General features: G+C 34.8%; 1 protein-coding gene across 1 annotated transcript; it reads right to left on the bottom strand.

Annotated features, from left to right (window-relative positions):
• Positions 1–2,172: 2,172 nt before the first annotated feature.
• On the bottom strand, positions 2,173–12,212 carry cfap58 (cilia and flagella associated protein 58). The gene is made up of 18 exons (XM_030153514.1): positions 12,207–12,212; positions 11,404–11,676; positions 10,196–10,344; positions 9,964–10,114; positions 9,070–9,264; positions 8,781–8,918; positions 7,986–8,145; positions 7,066–7,148; positions 6,613–6,804; positions 6,333–6,494; positions 5,973–6,119; positions 5,547–5,687; positions 5,214–5,437; positions 4,591–4,699; positions 4,364–4,468; positions 4,006–4,125; positions 2,752–2,876; positions 2,173–2,499 (listed from the first exon to the last, which is right to left on the bottom strand). The coding sequence occupies exons 1-18, from the start codon at positions 12,210–12,212 to the stop codon at positions 2,388–2,390; spliced, it is 2,592 nt and encodes an 863-aa protein (XP_030009374.1). The 3' UTR covers positions 2,173–2,387.
• Positions 12,213–22,578: the final 10,366 nt, after the last annotated feature.

Here is a 22,578-nt window from a genome sequence, read left to right as displayed (position 1 = left end):
CAAATTCAACCACTTTTGGTGTCTTTCTTCCAATAGAAGTGTTTAAAGTGATTATTTTTTCATACTATTTTATTACATAAATTTGCTCCACTGGTGTTTAAAAAATCTGTTGGCTTCATTGTCACAGATGGTGCTGACAGAAGCAGGAAGAAACAGAATACTAATCAGGCTGTAGTTGTCTTTTTTTCACTTTTCTGTGTAATCTGTTTAGATTCTCTTAAACCCTTTCCATTAGTCGTGCATTTTTAAGATCCTCCGAATCTTTAGATGTACTAAACCTTTTTACCTTGTTTCATACAGAAAAAAAAAATTAAATATTTATTAAGATTTTTATTATTAAGATATCAAGTAATCATTTGAATATTCTTGTGAGGAAGCAATTGCAGCTACAGGTGATGTAGATTTTACCCGAATTACAGACAATTGTGGTCATCCAATAGAATGTTTTTTTTCCCTACAGGTATAAAAATCAGTCCCCAAACCACAGTTTCAGTTTTTCTCTGTCGTATAACCCCCAGAGCTTTGATTAAGCATAATATTGTCTGAATATAATGGGGTCTGACCTGCTGTTTCCCATATCCATGCACTTTAAACTTCACAGAATAACTCATTACATAATTCTTTAAACTACTGATGGCATAATGAAGCTACATGAAGTATTGGAGCTTTCCATCCAACTGAAGTGATTATAATAATGCCACGGCTTTTGTGTGAGAAGCTTTGAATGGAACTGTGCATAAATGATAGGCTAATGCCAATAAACAAATACTATACTCATTAATATAGTGTCTGTTTTTCCACTAGAATGATGGCAGGGACGGAGGGTAAAGTGGAAACTAATCTGTTTGGGATGGTTGTGAATATGATTATGTTAATAGATTGGCTTTGAAAACATTTATTGATTCATTGTATGTACAGTCGGGGAAAAAATTATTAGACCACCCTTGTTTTCTTCAATTTCTTGTTCATTTTAATGCCTGGTACAACTAAAGGTACATTCGTTTGGACAAATATAATAATAACAACAAAAATGGCTCATTGTAGATTAATTTCAGAGCTGATATCTAGCCATTTTCCATGTTTTTCTTGATAATAACCAAAATCACTTCAGTTCTTACATCTGTAACTATGGCATTGTACTGGCAAAAACAGTGCTTTTAGGCATTCCATGTTTTCTTTTCTGTCTGTTTTAGTCACAAGATACACACAGGAGTTAGTACTTGATTGCATGACCATTGTTTTTGATGACTTTTGATGGTCTAATCATTTTTTTCCACGACTGTATTTGAGGCATTGTAGCATTTTTTGATAAATGCATTAAAGATAGAAAAATATACAGAGAGTTGGACGGGTCGTGATATGGAGAAAATGACAAAGTCTGACTCGAATGCACAATCTCTTCATTATGCAGCATCTGTTGAAGTTCTCTCTTAGACATTACGATAATGGCACAGACTGCTTTTAAGACATCACAGCTTGTGCCATGAATTGCACGCCAATCACAGAGAGGCGTCAAAGATCATTGATGACGTCAATCAGCGTGAACAATACAAGCCTTGAAACATGCAAAATCTCACCAAAATCTTCCTGGATTATTCGACACATGCTTCGAAGCCTCAGCATGGAGAAGCACATTAGTACTTCAAACCACAAATACCTTTTTCAGAGATGTATAAAGCAATGCATGAAGAATATTTCCTGTGATAGATCTGAAAATGGCATTAGTTTTCATCAATCAGGAATACGATGAATTTACAGGGGTTGGACAAAATAATGGAAACACCTTCACCTCAAGATGATAATGCCCCAATCCATACAGCTAGAATTGTTAAAGAATGGCATGAGGAACATTCTAATGAAGTTGAGCATCTCGTATGGCCGGCACAGTCCCCAGACCTCAACATTATTGAGCATTTATGGTCAGTTTTAGAGATTCAAGTAAGACGTCGATTTCCACCGCCATCGTCTCTAAAAGAGTTGGAGGGTATTCTAACTGAAGAATGGCTTAAAATTCCTTTGGAAACAATTCACAAGTTGTATGAATCAATACCTCGGAGAATTGAGGCTGTAATTGCCGCAAAAGGCGGACCTACACCATATTAAATTATATTTTGTTGATTTTTTAAGGTGTTTCCATTATTTTGTCCAACCCCTGTATGTGAATGCATCATTGCCTAATCAGAAATGGGTTTAGAGTGTTGTATAAATGTTTTTCCAAAAATATCCTTGAAGATAATCAGGATAATTGATTGAATGTAGTCCTTTGCTTTCTGATTGCTTCATTAAAACATATTAGCACTTGTGGATAAATGTGGTGTATATTCTACTTCGATTGATCACCATAGAAGAGAATATTCAGGGTGAACTTATTGCACTGTTTGCAGCCCTTATCTTCTCACAGGGTTGTCGATTCTGAACCCTCCTCCAGTGAAGTGTGGTTTGTTGGTGAGTTGAGGCAGTGGTTCCAGCTGGTCCACTTTGCTCTTGGTCCTCTGCTCACTGGTAAGAGATCCAGAACACCAGAATAAACAAACCACAAACTCATAAAGGGTAGAAGTCTGTAGAGTCTGGTTTTGACCGGCTCTATGTGTAAAGTGCCATGAGATAACTTTTGTTATGATTTGACACTATATAAATAAGAACTGATTGATTGATTGAACATGCATAAAATACAGGGGGAAGCTTTACATCTCTTCTTTTTTTACTACAATTAGAATATCATAAACCTGTACAAACATAGTCTAACCTCACCTGTGAAGCTTTTTCTGACTGAGGTATTTCTTCTTGATGTTTGCTAGCTCATCAGCCAGTCTTTGATTCTCATGCTTGTACTCATTCATCCTGGAGTCGACCATTCTAAGCTCTGCAACCAGCACCTGTGGAGGAAAACATGGGTCTGTCGTGGAATCTAGACAAGAGAAGCAGTACTGTAGCATCGTCAAAAGTGTCCCCCTATTCTACAGATCTACTGTATACATCAGGAGTACAGGTCTTAGTAGGTTTCAAAATTATATTAATAGATTGAATTTTATGGATCATGGACATAGAAACACAGGATCTTAAATAATTTAATGTGGTGCAATGTTTAGGTACTTTTGTTTATGTCAGTTGGAGGAGAACTGACAATCAGAAAGATATAACTACAAAAAAAAATAACAGATCTAATATAGTTTTAAAAATAGACTATGAAGAAATGAAGACAGGACACAGCAGAAGCAGAGTCTAAATCATGGATGTCAAATGCATTTTAGATCAGAGGAAACTTTCAGCCCCATTTGACCTCAAACAGACTGCATCAGTAAAATAATAGCATAAAAACTTATAAATAATGACAACTCCCAAATCTTCCTCTTTGTTTTAGTGCAAAAAAGTAAAATTACAGTTTATAATGTTTACATTTATGAACTGAACATTGTATATTATTGTTTTATTCCTATTGTCTTTTTTTAAGCTCATGCTGTAATGAGGTGAGATTAATTTTATAAGCCCTACAGGGTTTTTTGATCTCACCTGCATAATTTGCTTTGTTATTTGTCCTAATGTTTGATTTGTTGTTGTGCAAAATAAATAAATAAGAAAATAGAAACTATCCTTTAACAAAAAATGTGAGTAACCTGACATTTCCTGAGAAAATAAGTGCAATTTTAATATAATTATGTCTCAGTTTGTCATTTACCTATGAACTACAACATGCAGATCACAGTCAATCTACAGAGGCACAAAAACAGGCAGCTGGAACTGAACAATATAGCATTAACTTTATGACTGAAATAACTTGCAAAGACTCAGTGACACTATTGACTGTAAACGTCTTCTGTGTAATTTTTGCACTTTGCAAATTCATCTGGTGGGCAAGATTGAACCCTTTGGAGAGTTGGTTTTGGCCCCTGGGCCATATGTTTAACATCTCTGGTATAAATATTAAGAGAAGGCAAAGGAAAAAATGGAAAAATGTGTGAAAAATAAATAAAAAATAAAAGACAGAAAGTAGTGACTCATTTGGACCTTGAGTTTTTTGGTCCTGTCTCTGATCGTCCACTGGCAGCGCTGGAGCTGTTCTGCTGCCTCTGGACCGGGCTGCCTGGCTAGAACCTGCTTCAGCTCCATGTACAGCTTCTCCTTTTCCTTAAGGGAAATGACAAAAAGATAATTTAACATCCTGCAGTGCATTTGGAGGCAAAATACTCATTGTGGCATGCAGTAAAGGGTGCATTTGTGCTTTTATCTATCTATCTATCTATCTTTATATATATATATATATATATATATATATATATATATATATATATATATATATATATATATATATATATATATATATGTATATATATGTGTGTGTGTGTGTGTGAGTGTGTGTGTTCACCTTTAATATGAGTTCATGCTCCTCTAGCTCTTGGGTCTTGGTAATTAGTCGTTTCTGTAATGACTGAATCTTCAGAATGAGTTCATATTTTCCGGGGTCACTGCCCTGTTGGAGAGTCAGGCACAAAGTATTGATCAGCCGAAGATATGAAGCAAACCATAAAGAGCCAAATGTTAAAAGCTAGCTTTAAGCTAACCCATGTCAAAGCTTCTAAACAAGTTCTTCACCTCCAGTCGTCTCCACCTGTGAATATTTATGGGTTTTAACTGCTCCTCCAGTATGGTGTTCCTCGTCCTCTCTTTAATTAGCTCCCTCTGCAGGTGGAAGAGGTCTTGTCTGCGACACACAAACTGGGTTTAAGTTTCAAAAGTACTTGGTATTTTAACTGAATATAAAAAAATAAGCATCTCCAACCACTATCATCTACCAAAGTTCCTGTGTTTTATTGTTAAATCAATGACGTTCCACATTCACGACAGGGCATCGGAACACCCTGAATTATTTTGATGCATTTATAGGATTATTGGTTCAAAAGTTACTAAACATTTTAGATCAGAAGATGCCTTTGGTCACCAGCACCTGTTAAGGTCTTTGAGGGTTCATTAAACAATAAATTTCCTCCAAAATTACTTCAGAGGAGTAGTCATGGTGCTTGTCTTGGTATGTTGAGAACAATTGCACAGAAACAAACAAGTAACTTTTCAACTTTATTATAATTCTTTATTTTCCATAATGATATCTATGAAATCAGATATTTTTCTTATTTAAATCTGTACAAGTATGTGCAGATTTTTATTTATTTATTTATTTATTTATTTATTTATTTATTTATTTATTTATTTATTTTTACCTCAGATCCTCTGTGTTGGGTATGGTCTTGTCCAGGATGCTCTTCTTACGCCTCAGCCTCTTGATCTCCAGTTTGAGCAGTCGGATGTCCTCCATCCTCTGGCTGTAGTGGAAGTCCCCTTTGCTCAGGACTGACTGCTGGATCCGGATCTTCTCGTACAACAGTCTTCTCTCATCGTTGCGGCGTAAAAGCTGTTTTCCCAGGTTATCCCGTTCTCTGATCACCTTTAGAGAAGTTTGACATGGGAATAATTAAATACCGCAAAATAAACTGCAGTAGCAGTTCAACTTGTAACTAGTTCCCCTCAGTATTTGACATCCTTTCTTCTCTTACCTGCTCCAGTTGTTTCCTCTGTTGGACCTGCTCTGCATCTGCATCGGCTATAATCTTCTGCAGTTTGTGCTGTTCAGCTTTCTGGCTGTCAACAAGTTGCTTTGTTTCCTCCAGTTGCTGCTTGATCATCTGCAGTTCTCCCTGTGGCAGGAAACAGAAAAGGGTAGATGCATGCACAAATACACAAATTAGCCATACTGATCTAGAGATGTCTACTGAAGATGATTGTTATGTACTAGAAAAAAACTACAAAGTCTTAAGCCTCAGTGCTATTTTAGCCAGTTTCACATAATAAAATAAACGAATTTGGTCCAACTACTTTGTTTCTATTCCTTTTTCTCACCCTCTGTATAAATATATGTTGATGATACTCACAAAAGTAGAAAAGCAAAGTAACAAAGGGAAATGAAAGCCAGAGCCCACTACCTTTAGACCCTCGTTATCCTTCTCTAAGCGCTTATGCTCCTGTTGATCTTTGGCGATGGCCATCTCCTTCCCGGTGATATCATCTCTCAGCCGAGTGACCTGGTTGTTCATAGTCCTCATCTTCCTCTTCATTTCTGCAATCTCTTCCTGAGGTAAGGAGGCAGGTAAGGAAGGAGAGGATGATCAGAAAATGCAAAACAAAAACGTATTTCTTGAGTCAAACCAAAAGGATGGAAAAGCAGAAATAGGCTAAGTAATTATTCTTTTTTTGAAATTACAATCCTTTTTCCTGGACTATTTTATGTACTGGCTGTAGGACATTATCAGCTGACTAAATAATAAAAAACAAACCGTCCTTACCTGAGTCTCGATGAGGTTTTTACTGTAGAGGTTTCTTTCAGTCACAACAGACTCCAACAGGTTTTCTTGCTGTTTAAGTTTGCACTCTGCCTCTGTGACCTTTTTCCTCCAATCGAATATCTCCATCTCTCTAACTTCAACATCATTCATTTTTTGTTGCACCTAAAGAACAGAGAAAACACTGTTTACCGCTGTTACACAAAAGCCCTGTATGCTTTTTTTTTTTTTTTTCAGAAAATCACTTTAAAATCTGATGTTTCAGAGCGTCTTCATAACCTGCCTTGTGCATGAGGCTGCTGGTCTCGTTAATGTAGCGGTCTCGTTCCTTTTCGAGCTGTTGGATGATCTTGCGCTGCTTCTGGGCCTCCTGGCGGTAGCCGTTGATCTCATGTTCCAGAGTCTTCTTGTCCTGTTCAAGGAGCTTCACAAGGTTCTGCTGTTTCTCGGTCGACTGTGCAGACTTGATTATGTTCTATAGAAACAAACAGCAACACAAGTAAATACATATTTATGTTGAAAATCAAGTACTTGTTTGCTAAGAAGCAGACATTGTGAAGTGTATTTTTAATAATATAGAACTGTACATAACAATCCACATCAGTTTTTCAGCTTTGATGTTCTTCCAACAGCTCTTCTTGTCACTTTCTGAAGTCATCTTTTTTAATGATATATCAACATATAGACCATAACTCACCCTCTGTCTCCCAGTATGTTTGTTCTGTGCATCACATACCTTATTTAAGATGTCTCTCTCTCTGATTAGCTCATCTATGGCTTTCTTATCTGCATCAACTTGTTTCTGAGAAGATTCCAGATCTGCAGAGGGATTAGCATAGAGATGGTTGTGTACCAGATGTCTTTCACATGATCATGTAAAGTCATTAAGAAAGCTTAAATCTTCCGAGAAATCTGGATAAGACATTGCACTGAACTGGCGGAGCTTGTTTCTTAACAAACATCATGGTGACGCATAAATCACAACAGAGGGAGGACCACACACGGACTGAAGGAACATGGAATATTTTATATTTGGTATTGGTTTATGTTTTATTTTCATTGTTTTTAATTGTACAGTTGTTTTATGTCTTTATTCTTGTATTTTATTCTTTTATTTTGGTTTTTATTTATCCTTCTGTACAGCACTTTGGTCCGCTGTGGTTGGTTTAAAGTGCTTTACAAATAAAGTAGAGACAGAGACACAGACCGAGAGAAGAGAGAGAGAGAGAGAACGAGAGAGAACGAGGGAGAGAGCTTAATTGTTAATCTTCCCCTGTAAGTCATTTTGGAAAAAAACATCTGCCAAATGCATAAACGTAAAATGTAAATGCAAAATCTGATATATAAGCTGAAAATATGAATTCTAAGCAAAAAAAAGGGCCAAATAAGTGAAACAGAACAACCTTATAATGTATTTCAGCTGTTTAATTTTTAATATATTTGACACTGATCTACACATATTGAGATATTTATAATGATAAGTAAATAAATAAATAAATGTGTAAATAACTAAATAAATGATGAATGCTTAATGATTTGTTCACACATCCTATTTATTTATAGATGGAAATGTAAAGAGTTTTTAACTCTCCCGTTGGATACAAACAGAAGACACTGAACAACTTCAACTCTGAGATGCAAAACAAGTTCCCTCACCTTTCTCCAAACCAACAATTTGTGCTTTAAGTGTCTCTCTTTGTACATCTACATCAGCTTTCTGATCTTCCATCTGATGATACTTCTTCTGGATAGCTTCTCGCATCTTTGTTTGCTTGGAAATCTCCTGTCGCATCTGACTCACCTCCTCCTCTTTCATCTGATTTAACAGCAGAAATGGGAGAAAGAAGTCATTATTAGCAGTGAAAGGAGAGGGAAGGAGGATTGGAGGGAAGGAATTTCCACCTCTGTATAGCAGCTCCATCAATTTGACAGAATTAAAGCGTTAAGGTATTTGTGGTCCTTTCATAGGTTTATTGTATATGTGCTGTGTAATTACTGCCCTCTAGTGATTAAAAGACAATTCACAATCCTATGACAACAGTAGTAAAACTTCTAGGATTAATTAACAAATATCAAGGTTTCTACTCAGAACATACATTTATCAGCATATTGTATATTTATTCTAAGTATGCTGAGCAGAGATGTGAATTTCCCAGCCTTTTGATTCATTTATGATTCAATGACTGACATGGAACTATATTTTTGAGTTTTATAGCTGTAAACTGCTTTCCACATATTTAGAATTTCAGGCTCAAGCTTTTACATCAAGTAAAACAAGGATAACATTTGGAGAAACGAAAAATGTTGTCCCCTCTTGCCTCAAATTAAATTTTATGGCTCCCAAGAATACAACGGTCATCACAGAAGACTGTTAATAATGTACTATTTCTATTGTAATCTCTTTTAGACACAATGAAAATCCCACAAACTTGTCATAAAGACAATGTTCACCTTTAGCTCGTACGTGTTCTGCTGATTTTCCAATAGCAGATGTTCTTTGGCTGATGAGAGTTGCTCATACTCCTGCTGCAGCTTGGAGTTTTTCATTTGTATCTGCTCCAGGTCTTTCATGGTTCTCTCATTCAAGATCTGTGAGTGAAAGAATCAGCAAAGGATTTATATATAAGAAGAAGTCAAAACTATGGATTTTGTTTGCTGAGAACAAATAACACTCAATAAAATGAAGATGACTGAGTTTGAACAGATGATAAAGTACATCATACACCTCCCCTCTGTTCACCTTCAGATCTTTCAGCTGCTGCTCCAGCCTCTGTTGCTCCTCTTTGGCCTTTTGACCCTGTGAACTCAGGGTTTTGATCTCACCCATCTTGGCCTCCATGTCAGCATGGAGCTGCTTCACCTCTTTGTCCAGCTTCTCCTTTAACCTCATCTCCCGAGAAATCTCATTCTGCTGGACCTGAAGCTCCTGCTGAAGCTGAGTTTAAGCAGAAAAAACAGTAACAGAGCTACAACAATGCTTTATATGGCATTTTAGATAATGTAAGGTATAATATTGTCAGATACGCCTTTAACCCATAAGGACCCAGTGTGGCATTTATGGCAGTTCTCAAAATAATTTTTCTCTATATTTAACCGTTATTAAGTGGTTTATCACCATTTATTGTAATATTATCTTCTGTATTTTGTGTTTTTTCAGTGAAAATCAAGTATTTTCCAACATTTAATTTACTAATCATGTAGATATTCATAAAAGCTCAGAGTAAAGTTGAGGATTACTATATCAAACATAGAAAATTGAAGAAAAAGTGACTTTTTCAGCAAAATGTATCATTAACTGAGCATAAACCAAGCGTCTCCATCTACTGTCACTGATCCAACTCCATGTGTTTTACTGCTGAATCGATGTAGACGTTCACTACGGAGCCTCTGAACATCAAATGGGTCATATCTGATGACCATGAAAAGATGACAAACTGCATTTTACACCCATTATCTATGTGTATTGATAGAATAAGCTGATCAACTGGTATTAAACAGTTTAAATCAGTAGATGATTTTGGTTGGTGATGGATGTTTGGGTCTTTATGGGTTAAGTCAGACCACCAAATACCTTAGTTACATTGGATTTACATTAGAAGTCAGCTCTAGACTATCAAAGTGTACTTAATTTTACCTGTGAAATATTTTCCAAAGCACTTTCTCTTTGTGCTTCTATTTCCTGCTGGGCTGCAGAAGCCTTGTTTAATTTCTCCCTCAGACTTTCTGCTGTTGTCAGCAGCTGATCCCTCTCACTGGTCAGCTCCTCATTCATTCTAAGTAGATCACTGAGAAAACACATCACAGCATCGACAGCCTGAGTTTAACTTTAGCTTCAAGTGCAGTATCTTTTTAATGCACGGACTCACCTCTGCTCTTGGTCTGTGGTAAACCCAGTTTGCTGTTCAGCTATTTTTGTTAAGTCTGCAACTTCTTCTTTTAAATTCTTGATGGTTTCTTTGTCTCTCTTCTCTTTCTCATGAGCAGCATCAACCATTTTCCAGGCTTTATCAAGTTCCTTCAGTGCAAGAAAGAAATGTAAGACATAACAGGTACCACATATCCATCACTTTTCAGAATGTTGAATGTAACACACAATTGTTCCACGATTTACTCCTAATTATGAGATGAAAAAGGAAATATTCTACATGATCAAAAAAAAGACTTCCAAATGAATTTCTCTCTACATTTAACCATCATTAAGTGATTTATCACCATTTATTGTAATATTATCCTCAGCATATTCCAAGTACTCCTTTCTTAAGACACATACTGCTGCTTTACATAAACTTTTATAGAGGTGTGTGATATTTTTGTCTTCTTTATGTGTCCTTTATTCATCTTTTACTATCTTTCTTATGTTACTCCTATGTACTTATATAATGATACAATATTTATATAACTTATATAATGTGAATGTGAAACAGTTGCTGCTGTTTCAACCAGGATTCCATGGAAGAAAAGGATATTTTATCTCAATACAACCTTCCTGTATTAATAAAAGATGAATAAAATAAGATATATAATCACAAAAGATGTGCTTGACAAGTTAAATGAAATCGGTGGGAGGAGGGGTGTAATTTAGCTGTCAATCATGGATTTTTCCCTACATTCTATCACTATAAATTGAAATATTATCCTTTGCATTCCTCAGTTCACATCAAGTATTTTCCTACTTTATAGTTAATTTATTGATCATGTAGATGTTCATAAAAGCTTTAAGTAAAATCCAAAGGTTATGACATTAAAAAAGTAAAAAAAAAAAAGACTTTTTCAGCAGAATGTCATTAAATTAACATAAAAACAAGCATCTTCAAGCACTGTCATTTGTCAAGCTACATGGGTTTTTACTGGTGAATCAGTTTTATAGAAGATAACGGTGCTCCCAAATTCACCACAATGTCTGATGAGTCAAATGGGTCATACCTGATGCTTCTGTAAAGCTGGAAAACTATATTTTACCTGAATTATTTAACTGTATTCGTAGGATTGGTGGTTCAAACATGTATTAAACATTTTAGATCAGCAGATGCTTTTATTTGCTGATGTGTATTTATATCTTTGAGGGTTATAGTACCCTTTTCAGTGAGGTTATGGTGGTCTCATCTTCCTGGGACAGCTTCAGGGCAGTTGCTACTTTGGTGGAGGTCACCATAATCTCTGCATTTAGCTCCCTGCACTTGGACATCAGCCTCTTCTCGTTGTCTTGTGATTTCTTGAGAGCATGGAGGAGTTTTTCATATTCGACCCTGATCTTGTCCGTGCTCTGATCCCCAGCTAGTTCACTGAGAATCATCTGGAACTCCTCCAGGGACTCAAAGGCGTCCTCTGTCTTTTTCTCCTCGAACTCCTGGAAAAAATAAATACATACATACATACATACATACATACACACACAATAAGATAAGATAAGATAAGATAAGATAAGATAAGCCTTTATTAGTCCCACAAGGGGAAATTCCAGATTTACAGCAGCAAAGTACAAAAGCACACAAGAGCAAAAGAAGTACAAAATTAAAAATAAGGACAAATCAAAAAAGCTATATATATACTATTTATAGCAGTGTACATGCTAATCACGCCACAGGTTGGATAGGGATGTGGTTTATTGCACTGTTTATAGCACAAATACAGTAGCACCACCAGATTTATCCAGATGACAAGGAGTATGTCAAAGATATCACACTTCAAACTCAACTAAGTAGCATTTAACGCCAAATATGCGCTAATAATGAAAACATTAGCAAAGACGCTAACAACACTTTAAGACTAGACGTGGAGTTTGTACCGCTTTATTGTCAATTTACTACATTTATTTAATTTATATCCCTCAGATACACCTACGTGGTAAACCTTGAAAACACTTATAAACGGACTTACCTCCATTGTGAGTGTCAACTGCTGTGTTAGCGCTTTAGTTCCGTAATTTACACAAAGTATCTCGTAATTGGAAGAGTTGACAGTGGTTGCCAGGCAACGGCTGATCTCGCGAGAAAAGGGGTTGTCTCTTCAGCAGGGAAACGGTATTCCCGTGGACTCCTCATGCTCATTGTTCCCTCGAGCGTTTTTTCTTTAATGATGTATTTTGTTGAAAGTTACCTTTTCTTCAGTTTTCTATGTTTTTATATAATAATCTTTGAATTTATCCTGAACATTAATAATCACTAAAATAAATATTGGAAAATACATGATTTATACAGAAAAATGCAAAATGTAGAGGATAATATGATAATAAATGGTGATAAATCACTTAGGATTGGTTAGATTTAGACAGAAATTAATTCGTAAGTTGCCAGAAAAATAGTTCTAGATCTTTAAGTATTAATTCATAATCTCTGAATTTCCCCTAAAAATCAATAATTGGTCAAATGAATATAGGAAAAAACATGATTTACAATGAAAAATGCAAAATACAGAGGATGATATAATAACAAATGGTGATGAATCATTTAGGATTAGTTAGATGTAAACAGAAATTAATTTGTAAGTTGCTAGAAAAATAGTTCAAGGTGTCCAAGTGTTAATTCATACAACTTACACTCTTGCCTCTGAATGACTTATGAAATGATTCTGCTTAATGATGGGGTAAAGGGATGTTTTGGCAAGATTTAGGATAGTTTCTTAGTATATTTCAGTCCTTTAAAACATATAAATCAATGCCTCTAAAATCATTATTTACTCATTTTATGTAATTTCAAGTGTCAAAATATTATGAGGTGTGACCAAGTAGCAGTGGCTCCTGTTGTAAATTCGCTTTAATCATTTAAATGTATTCAGCGTCATCATCTCTTTGTGCTGGCTTGAATTGTATTTTGTCATGAATTTTATTTTTTGGAAGTTACAGGTAAAATAAGTCTAAGCAACTGACAAACATTTAAACAACCTCTTCTATATAATGAACAAAAATATTTGATTTCAGTTCATTAAAAGTTGAAGCAAAAATAAGGTTCTAAAACTCTCCATGTGCAACACACCTGTTCCTCTCAAATTTTGGTAACAAATCTGTTGCTGGGCTCATCTGCTTATTGAGTTTCCATCCACCTGATGTGTGTGTCTTATCAGATGCTGATTAGACATAATTATTATTGATGCCATTAGATAGGTGCGCCGTAGGTTAAGCTGCTCTAAAGTATCTGTCTACGTACAAAATGAATTTCTAATCACATCAAACTCACACCACAAGACATCATCAATAGGGAAGCAGTAATTGAGTCCATTTCCCATGTTTATAGAACTTAAACACCATACTATATTTTTTTTATTTGCAATAGTAGAGTCTTTTAATTCTGAGTAACACCATAGAAAAATAACCATCATATGAATAGAAACCTGTGCATTTTGTGGAGATGTTATGACGTATGCAGGTGTTATACTGAACACAGTAAAACTTACCATTATATTCATTTATATTGTTTGTTTCTCCTCCAAGAGGTTATTAATAGGTGTAGATAACATTTTTTCATTTTGATATACGGTAGCTTGCAATTGTGCAGACACCACACTGAAACACCTATCAGTTATCACTGCTTTCACCAGTAAAGTTAATTGAACTGACAATAAAATTATCAGTTTCAATTATTTGCGTATTAAATAATCAACTCAAAGTTTAACCCATAAAGACCCAGTTCTACTTTTGTGGCAGTTCCCAAATGAATTTGTCTCTATATTTAACCTTTCTTAAGTGATTTGTCACCATTTATTATGGCATTATCCTCTTAATTTTGAGTTTTTTTTAGTGTAAACCATGTATTTTCCTATATTTACTTTACTGATCATGTAAATGTTCATAAAAGCTCAGATTGAAGTTGAGGGTTATTATATCAAAAACATACAAAACTGAAGAAAAAATAACTTTTTCAGTAAAATCTATCATTAACTGAATGTCAAAGCAAGTGTCTCCATCCACTGTCATTGTTCCAACTCCATGGGTTTTACTGGTGAATCACTGTTGTAGAAGATGACAGTGTTTCCACAGTAACTACGGAGCATCCCAGTGTCCAAATGGGTCATATCTGATGACCATGAAAAGATGAAAAAAACGCATTTTACACCAATTATTGACATGTATTGATAAAATTAATGGATCAACAGGGACTAAACGGTGTACATCAGTAGATGGTTTAGGTTGTCAGTGGCTGTTTGGGTCTTTATGGGATAATATGTCCTTCTGTGAGTTCCACATCAGTATATTTCCTTCGTTACGTCGCTGTAAATAAGATAATTTTCTGCACTTAAATCTCTATTCATCCACCAGTGACTAACTTGCTTTGCAAACTCAACATCCACATTATCCTCCATGACTTCACAATAAACAGATGGTATTTATTTCTCCTTTGTGAGTTGTTCAGTACTGTGCAGAAGTCCTATAAAAGAAAAGAATGAAAAAGAAAACCTGCATGCCTGACCCAAGTCTCTAAAGTTATAAAGGAAAATGCAAGAAATACGTGCACAAATCACTATTTGTCAGTTTTTCTTAAATAATTATATAGTATAGTGTATTATTGAACTCAATGCTCAACTTACACTTCAGCTGTTATATTATTTTCTTCCACTCTCTATCCAGATAATCCATTATAGCATTCATGTTTTTTCATAAATTACTTTTTAATGCTGTTTACACATTTCCTGTATATTCCAGGTCTACATATATTGATAGAGATTGAGAAATGCACATATATGGTTGTAAATAGTCAAGACTTATGCACAGTACTGTATTAGTTTTGATAGCATGTGAATTCTCCTAATCTCCATCAGATTAAACTTTTATCCTGTTGATATTTATGGGTATTTCTGTCCTGGTAATTACTTTGGATCCATTGAATTTAACCTGCTAATGTCAGATTCCGATTTAGTGCATCTAATACTTTCCATTTTTCACTGTAAAAACGTAACTATAACAATAATAAATGCAGCTGGTCTTTTATTCTAACCTTTGCTTTAGTAATTTCAGCAGGTTTTATGTACTATAAATGACACACGGTAAAACTTTACATCTTGGCTGTCACTTGCAAACTGTAATATCTGAATACAATTTGTCTTCCTCCAAAGCGTAATTATTTTCTATTCATTTGTGATGGAAATCTAATTGCCTCTTGAAATGTGGTCATCCATCACGCTGCATGGGATGAAAAAAGACTGTTTTTTAGTTAAATTAATCAGGAACGCAGTATGCTAATGTGAATTTAGTCATGCAAAATGTATCCAACCTCAATTTCCAAGGAGAAGCAGGAAAACTGGCTGGGTTTTTTTTGTGCTGAAAATGAGAAAAGGTCATTAAATAATAAACACATTTTCACTCAATAATGTGAAAAATCATTATAGAAAATTTAAACATTTTAATAAATAAAATTTGATGTAATATACACCATTATGAATATACAACTACAACAAGCATACCAAGACATTTGAAATACAAAAACTGACAATTTAGTTGCTTTAAAAGCTTCAATTTTTAGGAAGAGTGGGGGTGAGCAGGAATTACAATAGCCATACATTCTTGTTAGTGTTTGTGCCAACAAATATAAAAAGCATGAGTACTGACTTCTCAGAGATGGTGAACAAAAAAGGGAAGTTACATATCTGGATTAAAGATTTCCATGAAAAGACATTTTGAGGTACTGAGTTGTCTACGTCTGTAGCTAACAATGAACACACTCAAACATTTCTGTGTTGGTTTTTTTTGTCTCTCTCTTTTTTTTTTTTTGTTTTTTTTTGTTTTGTTATTTTATGTTTCCAAAAAGTCATACTAAAACAATCCACTGGAGATGAAGTCTGTAACTCAACCCAGTTCTACGCATCTCAGGAAGACTGAACAATTACTAGGAGACAATGAGTTCAGTATTTTTTGTACTACTTCCACTTGTATTGCATTTAGTGTCTCAGAAATAAAATAAAAAAAAAACAAACATATGCTTCTAATGACACTTGGATATAAATGAAGTTTTTAGAACTAAAGAGGCTCCAAAAGGTTGAGTTGAGTGTTCGCAGCAAACTTTTGAGGAATATTTATGATTCTTCATTTTAGTCCTTAAACATACTAATACTACAAGTACCTCACAGGTAACGAGCTCCCTCTAGTGGTGGGATAAGGAGTCGTTTTCCTGCACAAGCACCATTGTAATTATTATTTATTTATTTATTTTTTATACCAACTTCAAGATGAGGTGAAGTCTTGCTAATGCTGGATGTACAGTACTTGTAGGTGAAGTTAGTATGTTTACTCGACCTGATAAAGACTCAAGGGGGTGTTTAACTGATAAATACCACTGGGAGTATTAAAAACTCCACTTTTTTTTTTTTTTTTGTTTTTTTGTTTTACTGTGGCTCAGCACCAAACACAATATGTGTATGCTATTTGCAACCACCAATACATTTTGACTTTAAAGCACTGTGAAGTTTCGACACAAAAATAATCAGACAGCTGTAAACTCAATCAAATTAAATGTCCGGTTAAATTTCCTTGCTTTGAGATTTCATTCAGATCTCTTCTCCTATCCGATCTGTGGATTCCCTGAAGAAATCTCCTGACTAAAACCAGATAAAAATGAGCCAAATGATTTCCTCAGTGAAATCACATCTGGTTTTGTATGACTTTACTGGCCAGGCGGTGACCTGCAGTACAGTACAGTACAGGATTGTGTAGCTACATTTTGTCTGAAGCAAGGAAATAACTAACTGAAATAAAGCACCACAGATGTGTTTAAATAGCACCAGTTGTCAGAATGTATGTGATGTTTTTTTTTTTGTTTTTTTTTTTGGCAATGTACAGCACTGATTGAATCTCACTGAAGTCTGAAGGAACTTAGCAGCTGCTGCAATGCTCAACCTCCACTTTTGAGCAAAAAGGCAAGTTCATGTCAAACAATGTGGCAAAAATCTGAATAGCATTAAGTTGCACATGCTCCTGGTTACAACGAGAAAGAAAACACACAAATAAAACCCAACATTTGGATCCCCTTAAGTCAGTTCAAAGCAGCATCATGAAGCACTGTGTCTGTTAACATACATACTGTAAATATATACGCTGTAAAACATTTCTATTTGCACAGTCTGTGAACTAGAATGAATGTACATTTATATTTCTGTGCTCTGCTGTGATACAGATCACAAGGGAGCACCGTAGAAGAGGGGGAAAAAACAAACAAAACAAGAGCCTCATTGGTCTTTCATGCCAAAAAACATTAAAAACAGGTTGAATGTGTGACTGCAGAAGCCTGAAAGCACAAATAAATCAAATATTAAAGGAGTGATATTTTGCTTTTTTAAATGGAATTATGGATTTTAAAACATTTCCCTGTGGTCAACATAAACTGTAAATGCTTGGGTCTGAATTCTTCATTAATTCAACTCTACAGGTTCATCTTGAATAATATTTCTGAGTAATGACACCAGAAAGGTCATTTTGAGCGCTGGCCCTTTAAATGCACATGAGCCACTTCATGCCCCGCCCCCTCCAGGTTGTTGACAGTGCGCTCTGTCCTGTTCAACCACTTGTGTTAAGTAATACAACCAACAACTGAACATTTTAGGTAATTGGCTCAAAGTTTGAACATATTTTCAGTTTTTATTACAACCGCTGTTGCTGATAAACAATTATGTCGTACTCTGTGAAATGTTCGTCGGAAGTCTTGACCTTACATGTGCAAATGTCATGACGTAACTAGTTATAAAACAAAACAAATTAAGAAGGAATTGAAACAGGTTGTAGAAATCCACTCGATTTTCACCAAAATGAAAACAAAGATATCTTTGCAGCACCTGGAGGGTTCAAATTCAAACTTTATGAACTATTAGGGTCCAAATACACAAATAAATGAACCAAAGACTAATAAAAGTGGGTTTAGCAAAATATGACCCCTTTAAACTAGAGAGGAGCTCCCCCTCGTGAGAAAAGCATGATCAGTGTGGGAAGATGACGGCCCACGGATAATTCAACAATCACATCGGATATTCACACCAAACGGACGCTGCTATAAAAACTAGTTTGCTCTATCCCTCTCTGAGTGTCTCTGTGGAAATAGACAGTGAGATATACAGTACAGTGACAGCCATTACGGTGCACCATCTTTTGTTTTTGTACAGAACTGAAAAGCTCAGACGGATGTTATATTCCTCTACTTTGTGTAAGATTCTGCATTGCTACAGTATAAAGCAACAAATAAATAGAAAAATAATAGAATATAGACTTATACATTCTTTAAAACAAGTACTGTCCCCAAATATAGATACTCATATAACCATTTTGGTTCCATGACAATATATATATATTTTTTTATTTATTTATATATATATTTTTTCTATATATTTCTTGGCTCTATATTAAATTCTTAAACTAATTTCTAGTATTTAGAAGATTTTTCGGTCACTCACATATAGACGGTGGTCTGTTACACCATGGTATAATGTGTCACAGAAGCAGACCCTACACTACTCAGATCCCACTCAGTCTTCAGTACAGTATACTTGATGTGCGTCATTTTCTTCTACAAAAAATATATGTAACAAGGTATGTTTATTCGAGAGTATTTACACTGTAAAGTTGTTGTTTTTGTTTTTTTAATCTGAACTCTTTTAATGCCTTTTTGTACATTTAAGTGTGGACAAAAGTTGGTACATTATATCGCACAGAAAGACAGACTGATCATGGAGCTGGATTTATGAGGTAAGATCTTCTTCTACTGGGCAGTCAGTGTATTATTTGGTATTTGGATTTTTTTTTTTTTTTATCAGAAACAAAAGAAAAACTAGTAGTTAATTGATTGTTGTTTTAAAATAGAAGAATTCAAATTGAATTTCAAGGTGTTTTTCTTTTTCAGTGTCAAAACAGATGAATACAATTTTTTTTAAAAAGGATTGATTTTCATTTTCTCCTTCTAATAACAAAAAAAATAAAGTTACTACCTGACAGAAATGGAATAACAGACAAAGAACAGCTGTTTTTTTTTTTTTTCATTTTCTGAGACTGGATGATGTCATTTTCAAGTAAAGCGTGCTAATGCCATCGAGGTCACAAAGATTCTTACAAATAATGGGTTTGTACGAATCTTCCAGTTTGTAGAAAATCTGGAGTTTGTAGACATTCATGGAGGGAGCATGTCTACGATGTCCAGATTTCGTACAAACTGGAAGATTTGTACAAACCTATCATTCGTAAGAATTTTTGTGACCTAGCCATTAGCGCTCTTTACTTGAAAATGACAATATCCGGTCTCAGAAAATGAAAAAAACAAACAAACAAACAAAAAAAAAAACTGCTGCTTTTTTGTCCGTTTTTCCATTTCTGTCAGGTAGTAACTTTCTTTTTTGTTATTAGAAAGAGAAAACAAAAATCAATCCGTTTTTTAAATTTGGTTGATCTGTTTTGATATTGAAAAAAAAAAAATCAATTTTAATTCCTTTATTTTAAAATGAAAATCAATTAACCACTAGTTTTTCCTTTGTTTCTGAAAAAACACAAAAGAAAAATCCAATTACCAAAACATACACTGATCCCGGACCTTAATTTCATTTATTCATGTCTATTTTTTTTTTAATTGTATCCACTTTATTTATAATGATTTAGTCTATTGTGAAAAAGTCTTTAAAACCTGATATGTTAAAATGAAAGAGTGAACTTAATTTCGATGATTTGCTTTGTAACACTGTATTGAATTCACAGCCCATTTTAACGTCCAAAATGTAAATTTCATCAGATGTGACCTGTCCAGAAAGTGCATTATATGAGTTTATTTACAGATAAGCTTATGATATGATTAAACTATATATTACACCACAGCATATCAACATGAAAACCACATATTTTACGGCTTACATTTGTCCAAGAGAAGTGACTCCCGGCCTTAAAACTTTTTCTCTTGTGTCTTTTTGTGAAGACAGAAGCCAAACAATTGTGCAATGAGTGATTCTTTGCCATTTTTGGGTGAATAATGTAGTAAAAAATGTAGCTGATCACAATAATAAGGTGATTAAGTCTCTACTGTGTAAAAGCGGACTCTGTTTGTTCTTATCTTGAGTGAAAAGTGATACAGTACTGAGATTTTCTTTACAAATAGACCTTTAATAAATGTGTAAAAAGGTGAGAGATGTGTTTCTCCTGGCACCACGATAACAGGAACTACTCATCTACTGTTGTCTACCATCAACCGTGAATCGTTGCTGTAATTTTAGAAGATGTTGCACTTGCATATGATGAACTGGGGGCTGGTGACAATACTCTGGAACCAGATTCTGGTAAATCACTTTGTTTCTTTTACATCCAGATCATAGTTTGTGAACTTCCAGCTGTAAAAAAATAGAAGTATCACTTGGACAGATGTAATTACCAAGTCCTCTAGAAACAATCCTGGGTCTTTTTAACTGCATCGCATGTGCTTTTATTGCATCTCAATGCTACTCTGACAAATGGTTTTTAAGTTTCACCTATGACTCTTAATAAAACAGTGTCTATTTTGATTTTTTAGGATTAAAATGCATGCTCGTCTATCCTCTCCACCGTCATTTTAAAGGCATTCCTACCTTTTTTCTTTGCATTTTATTTCACCTTAGGATTTAGGATTAACCCATAAAGACCCAGTGCTGCTTTTGTGGCAGTTCCCAAATTAAGTTTTCTCTATTTTAAACCTTGAGTTATTTACAGTCGCGGAAAAAAATATTAGACCACCCTTGTTTTCTTCAGTTTCTTGGTCATTTTAATACCTGATACAACTAAAAGGTACATTTGTTTGGACAAATGTAATGACAACAAAAATAGCTCATAAGAGTTTAATTTCAGATACCCATTTTCAATAGTTTTCTTGATAATAACCAAAATCACTTCAGTTCTTACATCAATATCTATGGCATTGTACTGCCAAAAACTGATTTAAGGCATTCCGTGTTTTCTTTTCTGTCTGTTTTAGTCACGATACACACAGGAGTTTGTACTTGATTACATAATCATTGTTTCTGATGATTTTTGATGACCTAATGATTTTTTCTGTGACTGTATGACTATTTACTCTAATACAGGGTGTCCCAAAAAATTTACATCAATTTGAGATGTCCATATCGGAGTGACAACATGGTCAGGAGAAATGATACTAAATAGGATTTATTTCCGACATGTTATATTTTATTCTACAAATTTCAAACAAAAAATTCTTGGGGGTGGTAATTTTATAATGTTCCAAAGTTATTACAAATGTTCAATGTGTGCGTCCATATCCTTTTTCCCCTGACACAAACAGCCTTCCTCTTGAAACTTCTTATGCCATGTCCAAATCTGCTTTCCTGTTGGCGCTTGTTTATGAAATTTTCTAACAAATTCACGCAGCATATGCACATTTGACTGAGTTTGGGTGTACTTCAATAACACAGAACGCCTTTTCTGTTGCAGTAAACGGCATGTCTATTCCTGAAAGCAGAACAATAAAAATGATTACACTTTTTTGAGCAAAAAGGGCAAATGAATTTTAAACAAATTATTAAGTGATGAAATAATGTCAAATTTTTGGGACACCCTATATTATGCTCAGTATTTTGCATTTTTAAGTAAAAATCAGGTATTTTCCTATATTAAATATACTGATTATGTGGATGGTCATTAAAGCTCAGGTTAAAATTGAGGGTTATTACTTCCAAAACAGACAAAAATGAAGAAAAAGACTTTTTCTCACTAAAATATATCGTCAACTGAACATAAAATAAGTGTCTCCGTCCGGTCATTGATCAAACTTCATGGGTTTTACTGGTGAATCAATGTTGTAGAAGATGAAGGTGTTTCCACAGTAACTACGGAGCCTCTGAACGTCCAAACGGGTCATATCTGATGACCATGAAAAGACGACAAACTGCATTTTACACCAATTATTTACATGGATTGATAGGATTAATGGATCAACAGGTATTTTAACATTTTTTAGCAGTAAATGGCGGCCAGTGGATGTTTGGGTCTTTATGGGTTAAACTGATTAAAACAACCCCATATTTATCAGTAGGGATCAAATGTTTACAATGCAAACATCTTTCTCTGTTCACTATGTACATGGACATATCTTTCTGTGGCACGTTTAGCGGTGTACAGTACTTCTTTGTTGAGGCAGATGTGGCCTCACGCTGACATCTCACCCTTATCCTTGAGACGTTTTATTCAGTCTCTTCTTGTATCACATTTTAAGTCTCATTAAAGCCCTTGGTGATGACGTAGCTGCACACTCACACAAAGCTGCAAATTCCCACTCACTGATTTAACATTTTAGAGTTTTCTTCAGAAGTT

Source organism: Sphaeramia orbicularis, chromosome 14, assembly GCF_902148855.1.
Source record: "Sphaeramia orbicularis chromosome 14, fSphaOr1.1, whole genome shotgun sequence".
In the NCBI taxonomy this organism is placed as follows: domain Eukaryota; kingdom Metazoa; phylum Chordata; class Actinopteri; order Kurtiformes; family Apogonidae; genus Sphaeramia; species Sphaeramia orbicularis.
The sequence above is the reverse complement of the archived record's forward strand: the minus strand, read 5'-3'. Positions and strand labels throughout refer to the sequence as shown.

What these genes read in the sequence shown, in the direction of transcription:
- cfap58 (XM_030153514.1), bottom strand. An exon ending in CCATAACCTCACTGAAAAGG is followed by an intron (nt 10,345 to 11,403) that starts GTACTATAACCC and finishes CTTGCACTGAAG; the next exon opens with GAACTTGATAAAGCCTGGAA. An exon ending in AAAACCTCATCGAGACTCAG is followed by an intron (nt 6,120 to 6,332) that starts GTAAGGACGGTT and finishes TCCTTACCTCAG; the next exon opens with GAAGAGATTGCAGAAATGAA.